General features: G+C 37.3%; 1 protein-coding gene across 1 annotated transcript in view; it reads left to right on the forward strand.

Moving 5' to 3' along the window:
- si:dkeyp-72a4.1 (uncharacterized protein LOC100148058 homolog) overlaps positions 1 to 20,031 on the forward strand; it is a 47,196-nt gene that overhangs the window by 17,327 nt on the left and 9,838 nt on the right. Inside the window, 6 exon segments of the mRNA XM_067408203.1 lie at positions 12,174 to 12,300; positions 19,597 to 19,623; positions 19,626 to 19,657; positions 19,660 to 19,849; positions 19,852 to 19,898; positions 19,901 to 19,933. Of these exon segments, the coding sequence (XP_067264304.1) occupies positions 12,174 to 12,300; positions 19,597 to 19,623; positions 19,626 to 19,657; positions 19,660 to 19,849; positions 19,852 to 19,898; positions 19,901 to 19,933 (456 nt within the window).

Raw genomic sequence — 20,031 nt, forward strand, 5'->3', positions numbered from 1 at the left:
AACTTCACAGAGTAGCTTTGGTATGCCTGTATAGACACAGGTCATGTGAATCACATTCAAAGTTTAGTTAATATAGTTTCTTGACTAAAATAGATTTGTACTTATCTGCACTTAATGAAGAAAAGAATGACTATATATATTTTTTCCAGTGAAAGGGTGAGTTTTATGAATTAAATGCTTACAATAACTGCTGCAAAGTTGAAAAAAATCTGTATATATAACAAATATATTTATTGTATTAATATATCTTTATATATACACTACCTGTATATAGAGGGTATGCGTGTGATGTCACCGTCGGCCGTTATGACTGTGGTTACGCCCATTGAGTGGTAAAAAGACGGCAGCACTGGTTTTCAGTGTGAATGCCACAAAAAACACATCCAAAACGAGAAAGAGCTTTGCGATTGACTCTACAAATAGCTCTGATACAAAATCTGACGTATATTTTTACAGACTGCTGAAAGCTACAGAAAAAAGAAGCTAATAGAATGCTGCAATTCACAGAATCAAATGGACTCCAGGCAGAGAAACATGGATTTCACTGACAACTCATCAATTAAATATTTACCATCTTATATTCTGCATAACTGGGTCAAACTATAACTATACAAGTTTTAGGGCTGGACGATATGACAATATATATAACATTGATATAACACCAATTTAGACCTACCTACAGGGCTCAGCGTAAATGAGTACACCCCCTTTGAAAAGTAACATTTTAAACAATATCTCAATGAACACAAAAACAATTTCCAAAATGTTGACAAGACTATTAGAATACAGCATATTAGAATGCTTTCTAAAGGATCATGTGACACTGAAGATGGAGTAACGGATGCTTAAAATTCATAAATTCTCAAAATTCTTTTATTTTGCATTTTTGCAAAATACTAAAAGTAAAACAAAATACAGAGTGAGAAAAAAAGAAAGTAAGAAGCAGAAGGGGGAAGTATTACCTGCTGGTTGTGTGAGACTGAATGAGTACAAGCACATGAGAGCGAATAGCGTTTTAGCTGTGTGTAGTTTGTCATCATGACACGTGCAGGAGTGCGGTACATCAGCAGGCTCCCTGAGCTCACTTTTCGCCATGGCAGCCAAGACACGCAGCGTTTCACAGGGACAATCAATATATGGCCCACACTTGCAAAGAATATATGCTGTGCCCCGTGGTCGATAAAGAATTTTCCGTTCCCCCATAGCTCACGCTGTATGTCGAAGCCTCTGTTATCAGCCAGAGGGCAGCACTGTAATAAATCTCCAGTCATCTATTAGTGGCCTGACAGAGCAGTGGTGAATGATTCTCTGCTGAAGGAGGATCAAGAGACAGATTTTCTTCTGGCAATGCCAGATCTTTAATGCTCTGAGCAATTTGTTTACTTGCTGTACTTGTAAGATTTTTTTATGTTTACAGTTTTTTAGTAGTAGTAGCAGCATTTTTGTGGAAAGATTCCTAGATGTTACTACTGAGGACTTGCTTTATGAGACCCTCAGCTACCATACACTTGCTTAGAGCTCTCATTATTTTTTATTACTATACATATTACCCAATATTTAAACAGATGATAATCAAATTAAACAAAAAAAGTTTACATAAAGTGAAGCAACATTAACAAATTATAAAGTTTGATCAAAGTAATAAACAATGTTGTCTTTTTCCACAAATACTTGAAAATTGCTATCGTCACGAATTCATTTAAGCAAAAACAATGAGCATGTCAAAGCAATTACATTTTGTGATCATAATGATTTGGCAGTTTTGTATGGAGTTGGCATCATCTGAAGTCCTCGCAGGGGTTGGCATCATCTCTTCACAGGTGTTGGGTCATCTGAAATCATTGTAAGAGGCTTGATCCAAACTGGAGCTGGCGCAATCTTTAGTTGGCGTCCTGAAGTAGAAACAGAAAAGCAAATGGGATGCATTATGTGAATGCTTGTCTAAAGAGATGTGTCTTTAATCTAGATTTAAACTGGGAGAGAGTGTCTGAGCCCCAAATATTATCAGGAAGGCTATTCCAGAGTATAGGAGCTTAAAGGTGCCCTAGATTGTTTTTTTACAAGATGTAATATAAGTCCTAGGTGTCCCCTGAATGTGTCTGTGTAGTTTCAGCTCAAAATACCCCATAGATTTTTTTAAATAAATTTTTTTAACTGCCTATTTTGGGGCATCATTAACTATGCACTGATTTTTTTCAGCACGGCCCCTTTAAGAGATGCGCTTCCTCTGCCACACGAGCTCTTGACTATATATACATCACATAAACACAGTTCACACAGCTAATATAACCCTCAAATGGATCTTTACAAGATGTTCGTCATGCATGCTGCATGCATGCTTCGAATTATGTGAGTAAAGTATTTACTTAGATGGTTACGTTTGATTCTGTGTTAGTTTGAGGCTATGCTCTGTGGCTAACGGCTAATGCTACACTGTTGGAGAGATTTATAAAGAATGAAGTTGTGTTTATGCATTTTACAGACTGCAAGTGTTTAAAAATGAAAATAGCGACAGCTCTTGTCTACGTAAATACAGTAAGAAACGATGGTAACTTTAACCACATTTAACAGTATATTAGCAACATGCTAATGAAACATTTAGAAAGACAATTTACAAATATCACTAAAAATATCATGCTATCATGGATCATGTCAGTTATTATTGCTCCATCTGCCATTTTTCGCTGTTGTTCTTGCTTGCTTACCTTGTCTGTGCACAGATCCAGCCGTTAATACTGCCTTTCCTTGTCTAATGCGTCGAATGGGCTGGAATTATCCAAATATTGGGGTCATACATATTAATGATCCCGGCTGTTACGTAACAGTCGGTGTTATGTTGAGATCCGAGTGTTTTCTGGAAGTCTTTTAAACAAATGAGATTTACATAAGAAGGAGGAAACAATGGGGTTTGAAACTCAATGTATGTCTTTTCCATGTACTGAACTCTTGTTATTCAATTATGCCGAGGAAAATTCAAATTCTGATTCTAGGGCACCTTTAAAGTGAAAATGCACTACCTCCTTTAGTGGACTTTGTAATCCCCTAGGTACTACCAAAAGTCCAGAGTTTTGTGACCTTAAAGAGCGTGATGGAAGATTGGTTAAATACACAGGAGCTAAACCATTTAGGGACAGCAATACTTTGTAATCGATACAGAACATAATAGGTAATCAGTGTAGAGATGATAAAATTGGGGTTATATGATCATATTTCTTGACCTGATAAGAAGCAGCTGCATTTTGGACTAACTGGAGCTTGTTTATTGAGGATGCAGGACAACCACCTAGTAGTGCATTACAGATTTTGGTCCATATTGACATGATAGCATGATGTAGTTGCTGCAGATTTTTCAGCTGCACACTGTGGTCATAAAAGGATGGACATGGTCAGCAACAATAATCAGGTAGGTTGTAGCACTAGACTTTGGTACTTTGGGCCCAAAGTGTGCCAAGATATATGCCCCACACCATCACAGCACCACCACCAGCCTGAACAATTGATACAAGCCAGGGTGGATCAGGCAATGTTTTCCCAATCTTCTGTTGTCCAATTTTGTTTAGCCTGTGCAAATTGTAGCCTTAGTTTCTTGTTCTTAGCTGACATGAGTGCCACACGGTGTGGCCTTCTGCTCCTGTAGCCCAACTGGTTCAAGGTTTGATGTGTTGTGCATTCAGAGATGCTTATCTGCATACCTCAGTTGCAACAAGTGATTATTTAAATTGCCTTTCTATCTGCTTGAACCAGTCTGGGCATTCTCCTCTGACAACTGACAAGGCATTTTTTGCCCACAGAACTGCCGCTCACTGGATATTTTCTCTTTTTCAGACTATTCTCTGTAAACCCTAGAGATGGTTGTGCGTAAAAATCCCAGTAGATCAGCAGTTTCTTAAATACTCAGACCAGCCCATCTGGCACCAGCAATCATGTCACGTTCAAAGTTATTAAATCACCTTTCTTAACCATTCTGATATGCAGTTTGAACTTCAGCAAATTGTCTTGACATGCTGTCATTGCTGTCATATGATTGGCTGATTAGATAGTTGCATTAACAAGCAGTTAATGTACCTAGTAAAGTGGCCGGTGAGTGTATATAACCAAGTTCTGTCAGGACCACTATTGTCAAATATGATTGATAATGCATAAAGTTTGTATTGGTGGTATGGTTCTGTTCTGGGCAAGAACTCCCTGCACATCCATGTAGCCTAGCATGGATAAGAGCAGGGAGAGCAGCCATAACTCCCCTAGGGTAAACAGAACAGAACCAACATATGCAGATATCATTAATGTCAATAATTTAACATGTACACATATTTTTTAAGAATGAGTCTGATTTAGGGGAATCATAAGGCCAGTCCTGACTGAAGAGAGTAGGAGCTGGGGATGTGATAGGCGTCGTATTCCTATAGGTTGACGCGAGTCACCTGGGAGTCTGCTGATGCAAGCTTGACTGACGTGACCTGCCAGAACTGACGCTAATGCTGGATTATCATCAGCATAACAATGGAAACTAATTCCATGTTTATATATATATATATATATATATATATATATATATATATATATATATATATATATATATATATATATATCTATATCTATCTATATATATATATATATATATATATATATAAAATATTACCAAGGGCCAGCATGTGTATTAAAAATAATAGAGAGCCTAAAACAGACCCTCAATTACCAATTAACACTGCGACATTGCTCAAAAAGTTGCCCCGTGTATCATCACCTTAAGATCAAGTAGAACTAGTGTAGTAGTGAGATGCAGCCTTGGTCCATGTTCCTGTGCTATGAATCCTGACTGAAATTATATATATATATATATATATATATATATATATATATATATATATATATATATATATATATATATATATATATATATATATATATATATATATATATATATATATAATATATATATATATATATATATATATATATATATATTATATTTATTTTTTTTATCAATTTGGTTTAACTGACACAGCAATCTGGTTTAACTGACAGTCCAAACTAATTAATACCACTGACACTGATAATTTCCAAATACTAAATACATGAAGTGAGTGAAATTTGATTCATATCATTACTTGTTATATTAGCACCAGCTTATAAGCTGATTATTTTCTTGACCTGTACGTGAGAGTGATCTGAATTAAAAAGAACAACATACAGTACTAAAGGGCTTGTCATATATTATAGCACACAGCTAGTTAAAAATACTATAAAATAACCCTTATATACTAAGGTTCTAATATACCTTAACAGAAAACCTTATAAAAATAAAAATAAAATCATATACAGCTAGTTATTTTTTATATATATATATGCTGTCAAAGGTTGTACATTTTCTAATTGTATTTTTGATGCTTTCGATATCATCAGTGAAGAAATTCATTACTATTAAACTGTGATGGAATATTCAGCTCAGGTGACATCTGTTTATTTGTTAATCTAGCCACTATACTAAATAAAACCTTGGATTGTTTTGGTTATTTTCTATGAGTTTGCAGAGATGCTCAGCCTTTGCAACTTTAGATCCTTTTTATAATACAATGTTGTCTTTTTATGAAATTTACTGTATGGGGAAACAAAAACTACTTCAGCTTTGCTTTAAATTTTTAATATAAGATGTTACAAAATGGTGTAGGTAAATACTAGCTATTGAATTATGTGTGTATGTGTGTGTACTTAATCATATTTTAGGGACAAATTTGTACACAGAAGTAAGCTAAATCTGATACTTTTATTTTTGGATTGTCCTCTTTTGTAAAAATGGTATAAAAACAATTTAAATAACGTTTTTTTTTTTAATTAATTGTACAATTTTTTGTTTATGGTGTGGGTTAGGTTATAGTATTTATAACTAGCTGTATATAAAATGGTTAATTTTTAGAAGGTTTTCTGTTAAGGTATAATAGTACCTTAGTATATTAGGGTTATTTTATAGTATTTTTAACTAGCTGTGTGCTATAATATATGACAAGCCCTTTAGTACTGTATGTTGTTCTTTTTAATTCAGATCACTCTCACGTACAGGTCAAGAAAATAATCAGCTTATAAGCTGGTGCTAATATAACAAGTAATGATATTAATCAAATTTCACTCACTTCATGTATTTAGTATTTGGAAATTATCACAGTTATGAAACTAAAATGTCAGTGGTATTAATTAGTTTGGACTGTCAGTTAAACCAGATTGCTGTGGCTGAAATTGAATGTGGACTGTTTCTTGAGGGCAAATTCATGGTTGGCAATAACAATAAAAGCACACTAGCACAGACTCAAGAGAATGCACATTCAGAGAGTTTGGTTTTAACTCCATGAGGGTGGAATGTGTGCTGGAAACATGATTCTGGGAAGGTAAGCAAGGTCATATTGACATTCAGAGTTACACAGATCTTACACTGAATTCCCCAGAGTTAAGCTCTCTCTTCCTCCTCCTCCTTCTGTCTTCCTCTCAAAATCATCTCCTTTTTTGACTCCATCTTGACTCACTTGCCAATAGTGAGTGAATTGAGTATTCTGGCTATAAATATTTATCACTGTCCATGAAATTATATTTTGCATTATTTTTCAAAATTATTTTATTTTTATTGAAAATATATTTTTGTCCTTATGATGATCTTTACCTGTTTTTTTGTTGTTGTTTTGTGCATGAATATGGCAATATATATGAAATAACAATATTCATATTCAGTAAGTGAATAATGTAGTCATAATATAGTCATATACTGTCCATCTTTGTGCTTGTTCTATTGGGCAGTTGTGGCCTAATGGTTATCCCCCACACCATTAGAGAGTCAGACTTGTAACCTGAAGGTTACGGGTTCGATTCTCAATACCGGCAGGAAACGACTGAGGTGCCCTTGAACAAGGCACCTAACCCCTAATTGCTCCCCAGGTACCGCAGTGAATGGCTGCCCACTGCGCCTGGTGTGTGTCTCCACTGTTTGTGTTCACTACTCACTGCTCCTAATGTGTGTGCACTAACTTGGATGGGTTAAATGGCCGGGACAAATTTCAAGTGTGGGTTACCATACCTGGCCTTCACTTCACTTCACTTCACTATATCTATATCTATATATATATATATATATATATATATATATATATATATATATATATATATATATATATATATATATATATATATATATATATATAATAATATTTTATAGACATGTAGTCAAAAAAAAAGTAAGGGTTTTTTGGGCAAACTGAAGTTGATAGGTTAGCTAGAACGATATTTTGTGCAGGCCACAAAATGGCCGCCTCTTAGCCACCTGTTGTTTAGAGTAGCTTCTCATCTGCTGTTTTCTAGAGTAGTTTGAGTTGGCACTCATCACTTCAGTTAATATGTATGCTTAGGTCGGCCTTAATCGGCCGCCTGACATTGTTTGCTTCACTTACTTTCTCTTATACATGAGATTTGGAGGTGAACCCCAGGCTTCACTAGGCTTGTGGCCCTGTAAGGATGCCCGTAGCTTAGCGGCCAGGCTAGAGCTAGGTCAGGTGTGTTATATGTTAACCCCATGTATACTATCCCTTGTCAGGTGGTACAGTTCCTAGTTCTGGCCTCCTCCTGAGGGAGTTGTTAGGCCGTATGCCCATTGTCCCCTTGTTTATGTAGGTGCAATTGGTGAGGTTAACAGCTAGGTTGTAGACTGTTTTAGACTCCCTGATGCTGTTTTTCTCAGGTGGTAAGCCCTTATCTTTGCATAGATAAGTTATGCAGGTGTATGCTAGGCCCCACTTTCTAGAACGTTTCATGCTATGGAAAATGTTTTTTCCTCTGAGCCACTTGATTTTCTTAATCAAGTTTGAGCTGACGGTGCTAGCTTTTAGCCTTCGTCCTCTAGGGCTTAGTACAGATTTGAGAATTTGTGTGGAGAAAATGTCAAAGCATTACGTTTGCTTTGAGTTCAAGACTTTTGCCCTACATTTGTGTGTGAGCTTACTTATGCTGCCACAGGTTAGCACCTGTTCTCATAATAGCAGGCTCTTTGATGTTAGCCTCTATTGGAGAGATTGGTGACTATTATATTCCCCAGTTGAGGTTTATTTGTGTCACTGAGCGCATCACCTGTTGGATTGCATACTCAGGGTAGTATAGAACCACTTTTTGAGAAAAGCTGGTTTCTATTAGCTCCCTTTTGTGATCTTTTTAACAGCTATATTGCATATAACTTTGATTGTAGGCTCTTATGGTTAATTAGCCTCCTTCTAGTTAGCAATTGTATTTCTAACAAGTGCTGTTAGTTGATCATAGTTTGCTCACATAGTTTACACTGCCACAGGCTTTGCTACGTTCCCTTTAGTCACAGTTCCCTTTAGTTACATATGATTTAGGGTACATTGCCTGTTGGATTGTGTAGCCTAGCTCAGGTTGCAGTTAACTTCTCACAGCTAATGTTGGGTTAGAGCTGGTTCCCTGTAGCTTGGTTCCCTTAATTTCACAAGCTGAAGCCACGTGTCATTGGAATGGTAGGCCCCAACAGGCCTCCTTTCTAGTTCACATGTTGGCACAGTTTGTGTTTTTATTCTGCAAACAGGTTGAACGCCACTTGTTGCTGAGATTATAGGCCCCACAAGGCCTCCTTTTTAGCTGACATGCTGGCAGGATGCTTGTGAATCCAATACCACCATCGGCCACGCCGCACCTCTAATGAGTAGGTCTTAAACAGGCCTCTCATGGAGTATGGTGGTGTAATATGCATTCCTTCTCTCAGTATTATGCGTGAAAGGTTTTCCACTGAATGCGTGGCCGGTTGGTTGGTATGGTCCTGTACTGGCTGATGCCATGTGTTTACTAGGGTAGGCCCTAATAAGGCCTCCTTTTAGTTTACATGCTGGCACAGTTTGTGTTTATATAGACAAACGGGCTGAACGCCACTTGTTGCTGAACTTGAAGGCCCCATAAGGCCTGACATGCTGGCAGGATGCTTGTGATTCCAATACCACCATCGGCCACGGCCCACCTCTGTTGAGTAGGCCTTAAGCAGGCCTCTCGTGGAGTATGTGGCGTAATATGCATTTCCTTTTAGAAACTAAATCGTTGAATGCATGGCCTGATGGTTGGTGTGGTTATGGTTGCCACTTGCTGATGCCACGTGTTTACAAAGGTAGGCCCTATGGGCCTACCATGTAGCATGTTGGAGTTCAGTTATGTACTCCTCTCGCTTTGAGAGTAAAAAGGTGCATTTTCCGAGTGCTCTTCTGAGTGGCTGACCTCTCAGGGGTGAGTGTTTGTGCTAAAACCTTACTGAGGTTTGGTTTTAACTACATTAGCATCGAGTCTGGGTTTCTACTCTAGTTGAGCTAAATAGCTACCTAGTATTTAGGTTGGTTCTATTTTTGCTCCTAGGACCCTACACTCTTAGCCCGGATTTTATATTTACTTAAAAATATAATTACAATATACTTAAAATATTTAAGTTTGGTTGCATTACTTATAAAATATAAGTAAATTCTACTAATTTGTGGGTGTATTTGAATGTGTTAATAAATGTAAGTTAAATGCACTTAAATTATGAAGTTTTTCTCCTGACCACGCCTCCTTCACACTGGTTTGCGGCAGGTAATGACGCCATTTTGACGTGGTGTGTATGAATTCAAGGAGCTGTTGATGAGCAGTTGGAAAATTTGTTTTGGCTGTTCTACAGACATTTTTTCCTAACATTTACCTTTTTATAGTTTTTCACCAAAGGAGAAAATCACAATTTTTAAGTTACCATCATCGAGGGTCAGGGGTTGTTTTAGTTGAGCTCTTGACCCTTGACTTTTTAATATTAGATTTTGTTGGGGCAGTTTTAACTGCATTAAAACCAACCAGACAAGCAAAGTTAAAAGATGATCAGGTGTTGGTTATGTTTTTACACAATAATTAGATCTGAATCACTGAACTCATTTAGAGCTCAGTCTCTGAGTTAGATTTACATTAATGATTACAGCAGCACTGTGATTCTACAGCGGAGGATCAACTTCTACAATACAATTTTTTTGTTTAAGTTGTCCTTATCACAAAAAAAAAAAAAATAATTATATTTTAGGCACACACAGACATCAAGAATCAGCCTGTGAATCTCAATGACGGTGACAAGCAACATGTTCTGATAAGCAGATCAACTCTGAACATTAGAAAACAAGCTACTAAAAAGTCACAGAAAAACAGCAAATTTTAAATAGTGAGAATAAAGAAAATTACTAAAACAATTCAGCTCATAATTTATTCATGCAGCAATGCATGATGGGAGGCATGGATGAATTTTGATTGGTGGCAAGTTAACTTGCTTAGTACATTGAACTTAAATACACTAGTTGTAATAACTACAAAGTAATTAATATTACAAAACATTTTAAGTTAAATGAACTCGAATTATTAAGTTCACATTACTTAATCATTACTTAATTTTTTTAGGGCAACCAGTTTCCTCAAATTTTTTAAGTAAATTCAACTTATCCAGGCTAACAGTGTAATGGCCACCAGACCAACGCCTTATGTCTTAAAGGTTTTAGGCCTTCTGGCCGCCTTTTTTGAACATACTAGTGCATGTTGTAGTGCATCCTCTTACTAGAGAGCTATCAATATCCTACTGAATACACTTCTGGTTGGCCAGGCCCCCAGGTGATAATTTAACCTCCTTATGGTTTGGTTATTTATCCTTCCTGGTGCTTTAAACACTGCCACAAGCTGATGCCACGTGTCTGCTGACATCATAGGCCCGTCAAAGGCCTTCTTTAGTGCGTGTTGGCATATGTTGTACTCCTCTCGCTTTAAAGAGTAAAAAGGTTATTTTACAGAGTACACTGCTCATTGGATTGTGTTAGGTGGATTGTCATGTGGGCACTTTACAGTTTAACTACTATTACTAAGTCATATGTCCTGCTCCCATCAAGACAGGTGTTCAAGGTGGCATGAGTCATGCTCCATATAAAGCTATTATCATGATGTAGGCCCCTTTCTGGCCTCCATGATTACTGTATGTGCCCACAGTATGGTCTACCTGTTAGGTTGAGCTTTGTACTTTCCTGCTAGGGTTGTCTGTGTAATAGTGCTTAGCTCCTTAAGCTGATCATGGGTTGTAGGCCTTCATCAGGCCTCCTCCTTTGGTTCAGCCCTAGGCTGGTTTGTGCTCCCCTGTTTCAGGGTTTCTAGCGCACAGCCTCCTCAGTGCAAATAATCAAGCGCTGAGTAGATCCTAGGATGAGCGGATTATACTCCCCTCAAATCGAGGGTTCATAGCACTCAGCTGAGTTTTGCTCTCCAGGATGCCCGTCTCTACGCATGGGTTTGAGTTGCTTACTGCCCTTCTTGCAGTCGCTCTTACCTACTCTCTTCTCTGAAAAATGCATTATGGAGATTCTGTATTCAGACAGGGTTGGCCAAGACTAAGTTTGTCCTACATCAGACCAGGTCGCCCTCCCTGGTGGCATTGGGGGTGACTTCGTTCCCCTCTAGTGACTGGCCGGGGCTCCTTTCGGTTCCCTGGCACATTCCCTTTAATGGACCACTTTTCCTCAGAAAAGTTGGTCCCAAATGCCTATAGCGGCCTTGGTAGGCTTTCTCCGGAAGGCCTCTGAGGCTCAGCTTCGGCCGTAGGGAATGCTGTCACTGACAGCCTTTGTGTGACCCGAGGGTGAGTTGCTATCTGGGTATATCGTTCCCCAATGTGCGATTGAACGCAGAGTTGAACTTCCCTTCGAAAGGGAACATCTCAGGATACGTATGTAACCATAGTTCCCTGAAAACAGGGAACGAGACTCTGCGTTGCCCTGCCATGCATCGGGGCTGCCTGCTGAACAGTCCCTCAAGACGAAAAGATACTGACTGTTTCTCCCTTTATACTTCAGAGTCGCGCCACATCATAGGCTGTCGCCGGCAAATAAGGATTGGAGTTGTTGGATAGTTGGCTTTCAGACACTGGGTTACGTGTGACGTTCCCCAATGCATGATTGAGTCTCGTTCCCTGTTCTCAGGGAACTATGGTTACATACGTAGCCTGAGACAAATTCGTGTCTTGCTCAATCTGATTGTCTGTCTGATTTGAATTTCTTAAAATTATAAAATTATAAAAATATTAATCATGAGATGAGAGGCAGCCAAATATGTACTCAATTGTGTCTTTGTTTCTCTTTTATGTGTCCCTATCTCAGATACACCCTCTGCTTCTACAGGGGAACAGAACTGACACCTGCAAATCCAGGCTGCTGCGTCGCACCATCAGTGTTCCTGTGGAGACGCAGTTCCCGGAATTCCAATGTCATCTCTCAGTGGACAACAGTGAGTGCACTACTATTAACCTACATGTTTAGAACACAGTTAAAACTATCTAAGGTCTCCTATGGAATTTAATAATTTTGATTGTAGTTTTCTAATTATGTTCACGTCTTAAATTATTTCATCTGCTAGAATGAACTATTTGTACATCCAAAAATATATTTTTCAGTAATCTTGAATAACTAACGAAGTTGGAAAAGTATATCCTATTGATAAAACCATCATTACTTATTTTATTAATCATAATTATAAGGTATTGATCCAACTTTCCCTTTTTTTTTAGTCACAAACTAACTTTGATATATATTTGCAAAGACAAACACATTTGCTGTTTACTGAAAAGAGCAAATATGTACAGTAGGAGTTGTACTTGTTACAGACCATGCTACAGTAGTGACTTTCAAAGAAGTTATTCTCGCTACCTTACACAGTTACTTGCGGCTTGTCATTTTTATTGAGGCCAGCAGGGGAGGATGTTGGCTGCAATATTCTGTTCTTCTGGCAAAGCATATTTCTGTCAGTGTTGTGTTCTTACAGTTCTGACTAGCTTTTATACTCATTATGTATTTTTTTTTTTACTTCTTTTTTATATTATGTTTGCATACTTTATTTGCTGATGTTGTTTTGTAGAATTAGACTGGTCTACCAATGAATGTTGTATTTGTCCCCATGTACATGATGCTGCAAAATGGGTTTTGTCAAATGTACTTTTTAAGTCACCCTTTTAGGGTGTATTGGGTGGTTGAACACTGACTAGTAAGTCAGAACTCACTAGTTAAAAGGCTTATAGATCGACTAATTCATGTTTGTTTTAACCAAAAAACATTGGAAGTCTATGAGATGTCTTCACAAATATAGTGAAACAAATGCGTCTATGTGTATGTTATTTACATTTTCAGATTGGGGTTTATAGCTATGCTGGACATACAAGTATTTAAATTTATTAATAAGATTTAATAAGACAGCGACACAGCTTAACTTCAAGCAAGTGGACTATTGATTTCATAGATGAATGCAAATTTTGAAACCGATAACCAGGCTTTTACAGTTTTTGTTTGATTTGCTTTAGTACTATTTTCACAAGTAAGCTGTACATTTTCAAACTCTTAGTACAAAAAATCCAAAATGATCAAACTTGTAAAACAGCTAGTCATTCTTTTAAAACCTGACCTCATGCTTTCATTCTAGTTGTACATATTTTCATTCTACATAATCACTGTTTCAAAACACAAGATCATTGTGATATTTAATGAGAACATTTGGTTTAATAATAGAAACACAACAGTATGATCTTCTTTTAGTTTAGTATTTTTATCAGTTAATTCAATAGCAAACAATGCAAGATACATGTTTCAAATCACCCTTATTGCTGAAATAATTACAGCAATAACAGATGCCACATTAGAAAATACACTTACATTACTTAAATCACATAATTGGTATAAAATCCATAATGGTTGTAATTGATCTATTATCTAAAAGTATCTATTCAATGTGATATCAAAAGGTATGGTGAAGTTATGAAATGGCCATGAGGTTTTGTGCTGCCAAAACAGTAAATGTTCTCACTGTGCCATATAACTGAATCTATATTGTTGTTGACCTTTATTAGGGTATAAGTGCTAATAATGTGTCAGTCTCTACCCCTACTCTTAAACCTATCCATCACAGAAAACATTCTGCATTTTTACATTTTTAATAAAACATTGTTTAGTATGTGTTTAAAATTTAAATAGTTGTTATCTAAAATAAATAACTTAAAATGTAAAAAGAATTTGTTCCTTTGGGTTATCCGTGTTGGAAATTGCAAACAAATAGAAACTTAATCAAAACTGTAAGTAGAAACTATATAGAATCTGTCTATAGGTGTACCAAGTGATTAACCATTAAGATCAGTTGGATTAAAATAATAGATAAATATATTAAACTGAATGAAAGGAGATGCAAATGAAAAGTTTAAGAGTATAAGCTTTGTAAAAGGCAGTTACTGTGAATGAAAAATTTATATAGATGAAACACTTTTGTGTAGTAAAAATGATATTTGTGATTTTGTGTATTGTACAAACACAATTGAAAATATGCTGAAATGTTTGAAAAAAGTGCACATATGATGATCTGTTGTGATATTTTTCTAAGAGTTTTGAAAATGTACCAATTGCTAGTGAAAATTGCACCAAAGCAATTTAAAAAAAACTGCAAAGACTACTCAACTACTCATAAGACTCTATTCCAGTATGCCCTGCTTTTAATGTTTTTGTTTTGTGTGACAGACATTTAGATTTTAAGACTTTTTAACTTTGTCATTTGTTTTTAAAATCAAAGACTTTCATCTTAATATTATCATTTATTTATTAATGTATTTATTTATTTACATAATTACTTTTTACTTTCTCGCTTGCTTGCTTGCTTACTTACCACACTTGGTTATGGGTTATTGGGACCACATAGGATATTATATTTAGTCTTATTAATCTATGATCCGATTTATAACTGTATTTTCATTTTTTGTATGTGTGTGTCTTGTATGCCCCACCCCATACTGGATAACTGTTTGAAGATAAAAGAGAAACTGAAGTAAATCTCATAGCTCACTTTTGCTCCCCCTGAGAACTATAGCACCTTCTGTTTGATGTCTTGCACCAGAGGGCGAGGGCAGAAACAACCTCACTAGCTTGATTCATAAACATCCGAACTTTTCCTGTGAGGTCCAAGAGTAGAAAGCATGTACTGTACATCAAAACTCATGTACTCATCAGAGAGCCTTTAAAACAAATCCCTTAAATACCTAATAATAGTAATGTCAACTTCTCTTTGAGTTTCTTAGTGTAATGTATTCTCGGTTGGCTAACACAGCTTCTGCTCAATGCTGGGCACTGACATGTCAAAATGCCTTTAAATCATTATTAGTGAATGTAGCTTGTTAACCTCACAGGCAAACATCAGAGTGAGGCATAATTTATAAAGCTGTTGTCCTATTGCTCATTCAGTTTTATCATGTTTTTAGGATGTTTTACAAAATAATGCTAAACTAATGGCTCGTTGAAATAGACTGACAGTATGCTAGTCGCTCATACAGACTAATGTGGCAGTGTGGAGTTTGATATATAGTATACTGTATATCACAGGGAATTTTTAGAATGAGATCATAGTGCATTATTGCTGTCACCTTTTACAATGTAGTGTTTGTTACATGACTGGTATTCATTACTGATATTAGTTCATTCTGTGAAGAGTCTACAGTGTGAGTAAAATATGCAGGCTTGTGAAAAGTATTGTTACTGATACTGTGTCTTTAAGAAGCATGTGAGAAGTAGGAGCAAAAGAGAGAACGCAACTTACAGGAATAGTCGATCTGCATGTGTACCACAATGCGTCCATTCTGTCTCTTTCTCTCTCTGTCTCTCTTTCTGGAGCAGTAGACAAACACAGAGCAGAAGTTGGGGCACAGAGTGGTTCTCTACGCATAGAGTGAAGGGAGCACCTCTTCTATCTCTCTCTCTCTCTCTCTCTCTCTCTCTCTCTCTCTCTCTCTCTCTCCTCTCCATCAGTCTCCTTTCAGCACAGTTTTTCAGTGGTTGGACAGCAGTTCAGCACTCTGTGAAGTTATGGAGTCTGAGACGAGCCCTGAGTCGGAGGGTCAGTCCGGTAAGTGCTTGAGGAGAAAAGATGCTCTTGGCACTTGCCTCCTCAGTATTGGTGGACTGGAGATGGATTGTTGGCAGTGTGTTTAAAATGGTGTAAGAGTATATGCATGAGTTTGTATATCTAGTCTCAGCCTTAGACGGCATGCCTACGGACCACCCGCAGTCCATTCACTGAGCGTCTGATGCATATTGCACAGAAAACTGGAGAACACTTGTAAAGTTTGCCAAATTAGTGACTTCGCAATCTTTGAAACTGTCACAGAGTTGTGTTGAAAGCACTTATCTGTAGTTGCTCGTAAATGAGAGATCCTTGAGCTTGTTCCGCTATGTTTCTGAGTTTATTTTAAAGTATCTGTATTTAATACTTTTAGTCAGAAAATTGTAGTCAAATTATCTATCGGTCTATCTGTCTGTCTGTCTCTCTATCTGTCTATCTGTCCGTCTGTCCATCCGTCCTTTTCCATGTTGGTCTATTATTGTGGTATAATACATTTTATGTAAACCCAGTGCTAAAAAAATATAATAAATAAAAACCCTGTTGTTGATGGCATTACATGTCCATCAGCTAGTCTATTCCTGTCTAAGTGGGTGTTGTCTGACCAAAATAAGCTGCAATGTGAAGCAGACTTTAGTCAAAAGTTTGCCTTTGACTAAACTAGATGTGTGTCTGTCTTTACAATGATCTTTGTGAGTCCAAAGATTTATTGAAGATATTTTTGTAGTTCAAGCAGGTAGCATAAGGCTATTTTTTTATTTTTTGGACTTTCTCTGTCCATCTGCACTAGGCTTTATAGTTATATTTTCTGATTTTACTTTATTGTATAATGTTTCTAGAAGGAGTGTATGTGTGAGTTGTGGGTGACTGGAGTGTGCTCTGCAAACTTGATTATGTTAGAGCGTGTAAGGGAGTTTCACATTTTAAAGGAATTATGTTTCTCTGAATTGTGTCTCTCTTGTGGCATTAGTTTGTGGAGAGAAGGATAGAGTAGATGTGTCTGTGTGTGGGAGAGAGAGAGAGAGAGAGAGAGAGAGTGTGAGTGAGCAGGACGGGACAGGAGGTTGACTTATGTACACAAATAAATCTCTCTTTCTTTCTCCTCTCCCTCACATTCTTGGTCTTCTTTTCCACTCACACATTTCAATTTCGCTTGTTGGGGCTCTCTAAAACCTAATGATTAAATTATTATTTGAGTATTTTTCCATTGTCTGTATGTGCAGAGAGTATGGTGCAGGTCTGATCGGCAGAGAAGGAGCTCTGGAAGAATGTGGTTAGCTGAATGAGTCAACTGCCAAAGTATTTCAGGGAAACATGACTTTCAGGATCCAACTGGGTCGATACGCTGGACAGAGAGAGATGGAGATATTGCAAAGAAAGCTAGCAACCTGAGCACTGAAGAAAGCGTGGGCTGAAACGTCTGCTCTCTGGTCTGTTTTTAAGACGCTTTGCACATTTTTCACCTTTTTTCACATGCATAAGTAAAATTAAAGATACATTCTTGATAGATCTTTTTTGGTCTGATTGCATTTTTTTCAATGTGTGGGCAACGTTGGCTACTTAAAGAAACCTAGCAAGAAAGACGAAGTAAGCCCTGCCAATGGAACCCAAATCCATGACACAGTAGTTGAGGCCAACATCTGTCTTAAACACAGGCCAAACCTCAAAATATCCCAGAATAGCCCCAAATAACACGGTACAACTGCCCTGCCCCTGCAGAGTGGATGCCCTCCCATAATCCTCTGTCATGGAAATATATCACTACCCATGTGATTTAACTAATTCATAGACAGAATTTTTGATGTACCCATAATCAGTTAATGTCATAAAGAACGTTTCTTTTGAATATGTAATATAACAGTCGAATGAAGGAATTAAAAGCTTTAGGATCCGATGAAGGTCTGGCGTTTCGCATCATAATTGGATGAGAGATGCACTTATAGTTTTAGATAAATCAATTTATATAAGCAGAGCAAAAACAGCTCAGAATGCTCATATCTGTGTATCTAAACCAATTACAGAAGTTAAAGAAAGAAAACATTTTATGAAAACAGGGCCGGATTCTTTCTTGGCATTTGGTGTATCTTGAGTTATCTGCTGCTGAGATGAAGTGGACGACTATCTCTAATGTAGCGAGCATTCAGACGAGAGGATGAGAGAGTAATTAAAGATAAGAGACAGTGTGCGACAAGGGCAATGAAAAGGATAGACATCATTTGGATACTTCTCTCCCCTGCCACTCCAGGGAATCTAATCTTTTTTTTGTGATTTCACTAGTGTATGTTAGCAGGGTGCTAATTTCATGCTTTACCTCCTGATTCTTAACCCACAGGAGCTTATGTTGTTTTAAAGTTTAGAGATTCCTATATTCCTTTGAGGCATGATGAAAAGCCCCTAAAACCCCCTTAACTGTGGTAAAATCACTGTAATGATAGGCCTTGAGTGGCTTATTGCTTTTAAAGAATGGCAATGACTGCAATAAAGATACCAAATGATCAGGATTAAGAAACTATTTCTGTTAGATCTGAGCCTTAAAAATGACTTTTGTTGGTGTCCTAATGTTTAGATTTCGTTTCAGTAATTACGTCAGTTTACAGTTATTACATATTTTGTATTTAATAAAACCAGATATTACCACATGAACAAATTTTTAGGTTACCTGACCGAAAATATGTAAATATATTAATAAAAGTAATAATAAAAATAAGATGTTTTAAATAAATTCAGCATTTTGTAGAATTCTACTAATGTGTGGTTACAGTTGTCCATAAAAGGTGTGGTAACATCTAAATCTAAAGTCTGACTGTGTTGTCGCCTCTCGTCGGCTGCGTCTCGGCCAAAAAAGCTGCGCTTCAACATGCGACTAGACTAGAGCCAACGGTGTGGAACGCACAGAAAAACTAAGCCGACTGATACTCAAAAATGGCCTGACATTGCCCGATCGGCTTGGTGTGTCCCAGCCTTAAGGAAGGTTTGTCTGAAATGAAGCAGTCTTGGCTCCACAGCGGTTGTCAGGAAGTTGCTTAGCAAATGCCATAGTGAAATTATCTGCTTAAAACTGTAATTAAACAGTTAAACCCAATTAGCTTCTCTGTGCAGAATCAACTCAGTGAGTATTTGGCTTATGTATAGATCAGTTCAAGACCCCAGAGAAATCACTCAATGAGGGCAGTTTGCTTTCCTGTGTTGATGCATCTATTAAAAACAATAGTTTGAGCTTAAATATTAAATATAGCTTATTTAGTTTTCACAGTCATCACAGACATAATCCAAGATTTGCTACTTGCTAGTCAGCTGTAGGTATTGTTAGTGGGAGGGACATTCTCATTCTAGAAGGCAGTTGATTGGATAAACCTGTGAGTGCAGGATGAGTCATCAATATTTAGCATGTTTTCTTTGAAGAGAATGACAAAATGTTTAATGGAAATATGTTACGTGTTACACTACAGAGTATGCTAGCTTCAAAGCTAATGAAAGTGGAGTAAATGCAACAAAACTGCAACGTCATGGGGTCTTTAAAGCATTTTGGGAGAGAGTAGAGAGAGAAAGTCATTTCTTGTGAGGAAGAACACCGAATCCCTGGCCCTCATTGAGATGGAAATAGGTCTGTTTGTCGTCCTACTTCACTCTTCCTTTTCTTTGAGTAGGAGAGTAGAGGAGAGGAGAGAGCAAGTGGAGCAGGAGAGGGAGGGAGTGTGGGGGATTACTACAGTTTTTCACAAAGTGATAAACAAGAGAATCTCTCAGTCATTCTCTCTGAGTCATTTCTGGCCTCTGGGAACTGCATACATGTCTGCTTTGACTGGAGGGGACTCTCTAATTATTAGACCAAAGACAGAAGAGTATGTGTATGCACACTCCCATCTTACTGAATATCTTGTGGGAAAAATGTCTCTATATTATCTTTTGTCTTTTGGGTGTTTATATGTGAGAAAGTTTTATGCTTCGTCTCTAGAGTCGCTCAAAGGGGGTTTCATTACAGAAGCCCATGAGAACAGTAAGGGAACAGATCAAGTTTGATGTTCTATCCTTCAGCTTTTGCTAGCGCCTTATTAAGACTCTTGGGGATCCTTTGCCACCATCTGCCTGTCCAGC

The sequence above is a fragment of the Chanodichthys erythropterus genome, chromosome 13 (assembly GCF_024489055.1).
Source record: "Chanodichthys erythropterus isolate Z2021 chromosome 13, ASM2448905v1, whole genome shotgun sequence".
NCBI classification, from domain to species: Eukaryota; Metazoa; Chordata; class Actinopteri; order Cypriniformes; family Xenocyprididae; genus Chanodichthys; species Chanodichthys erythropterus.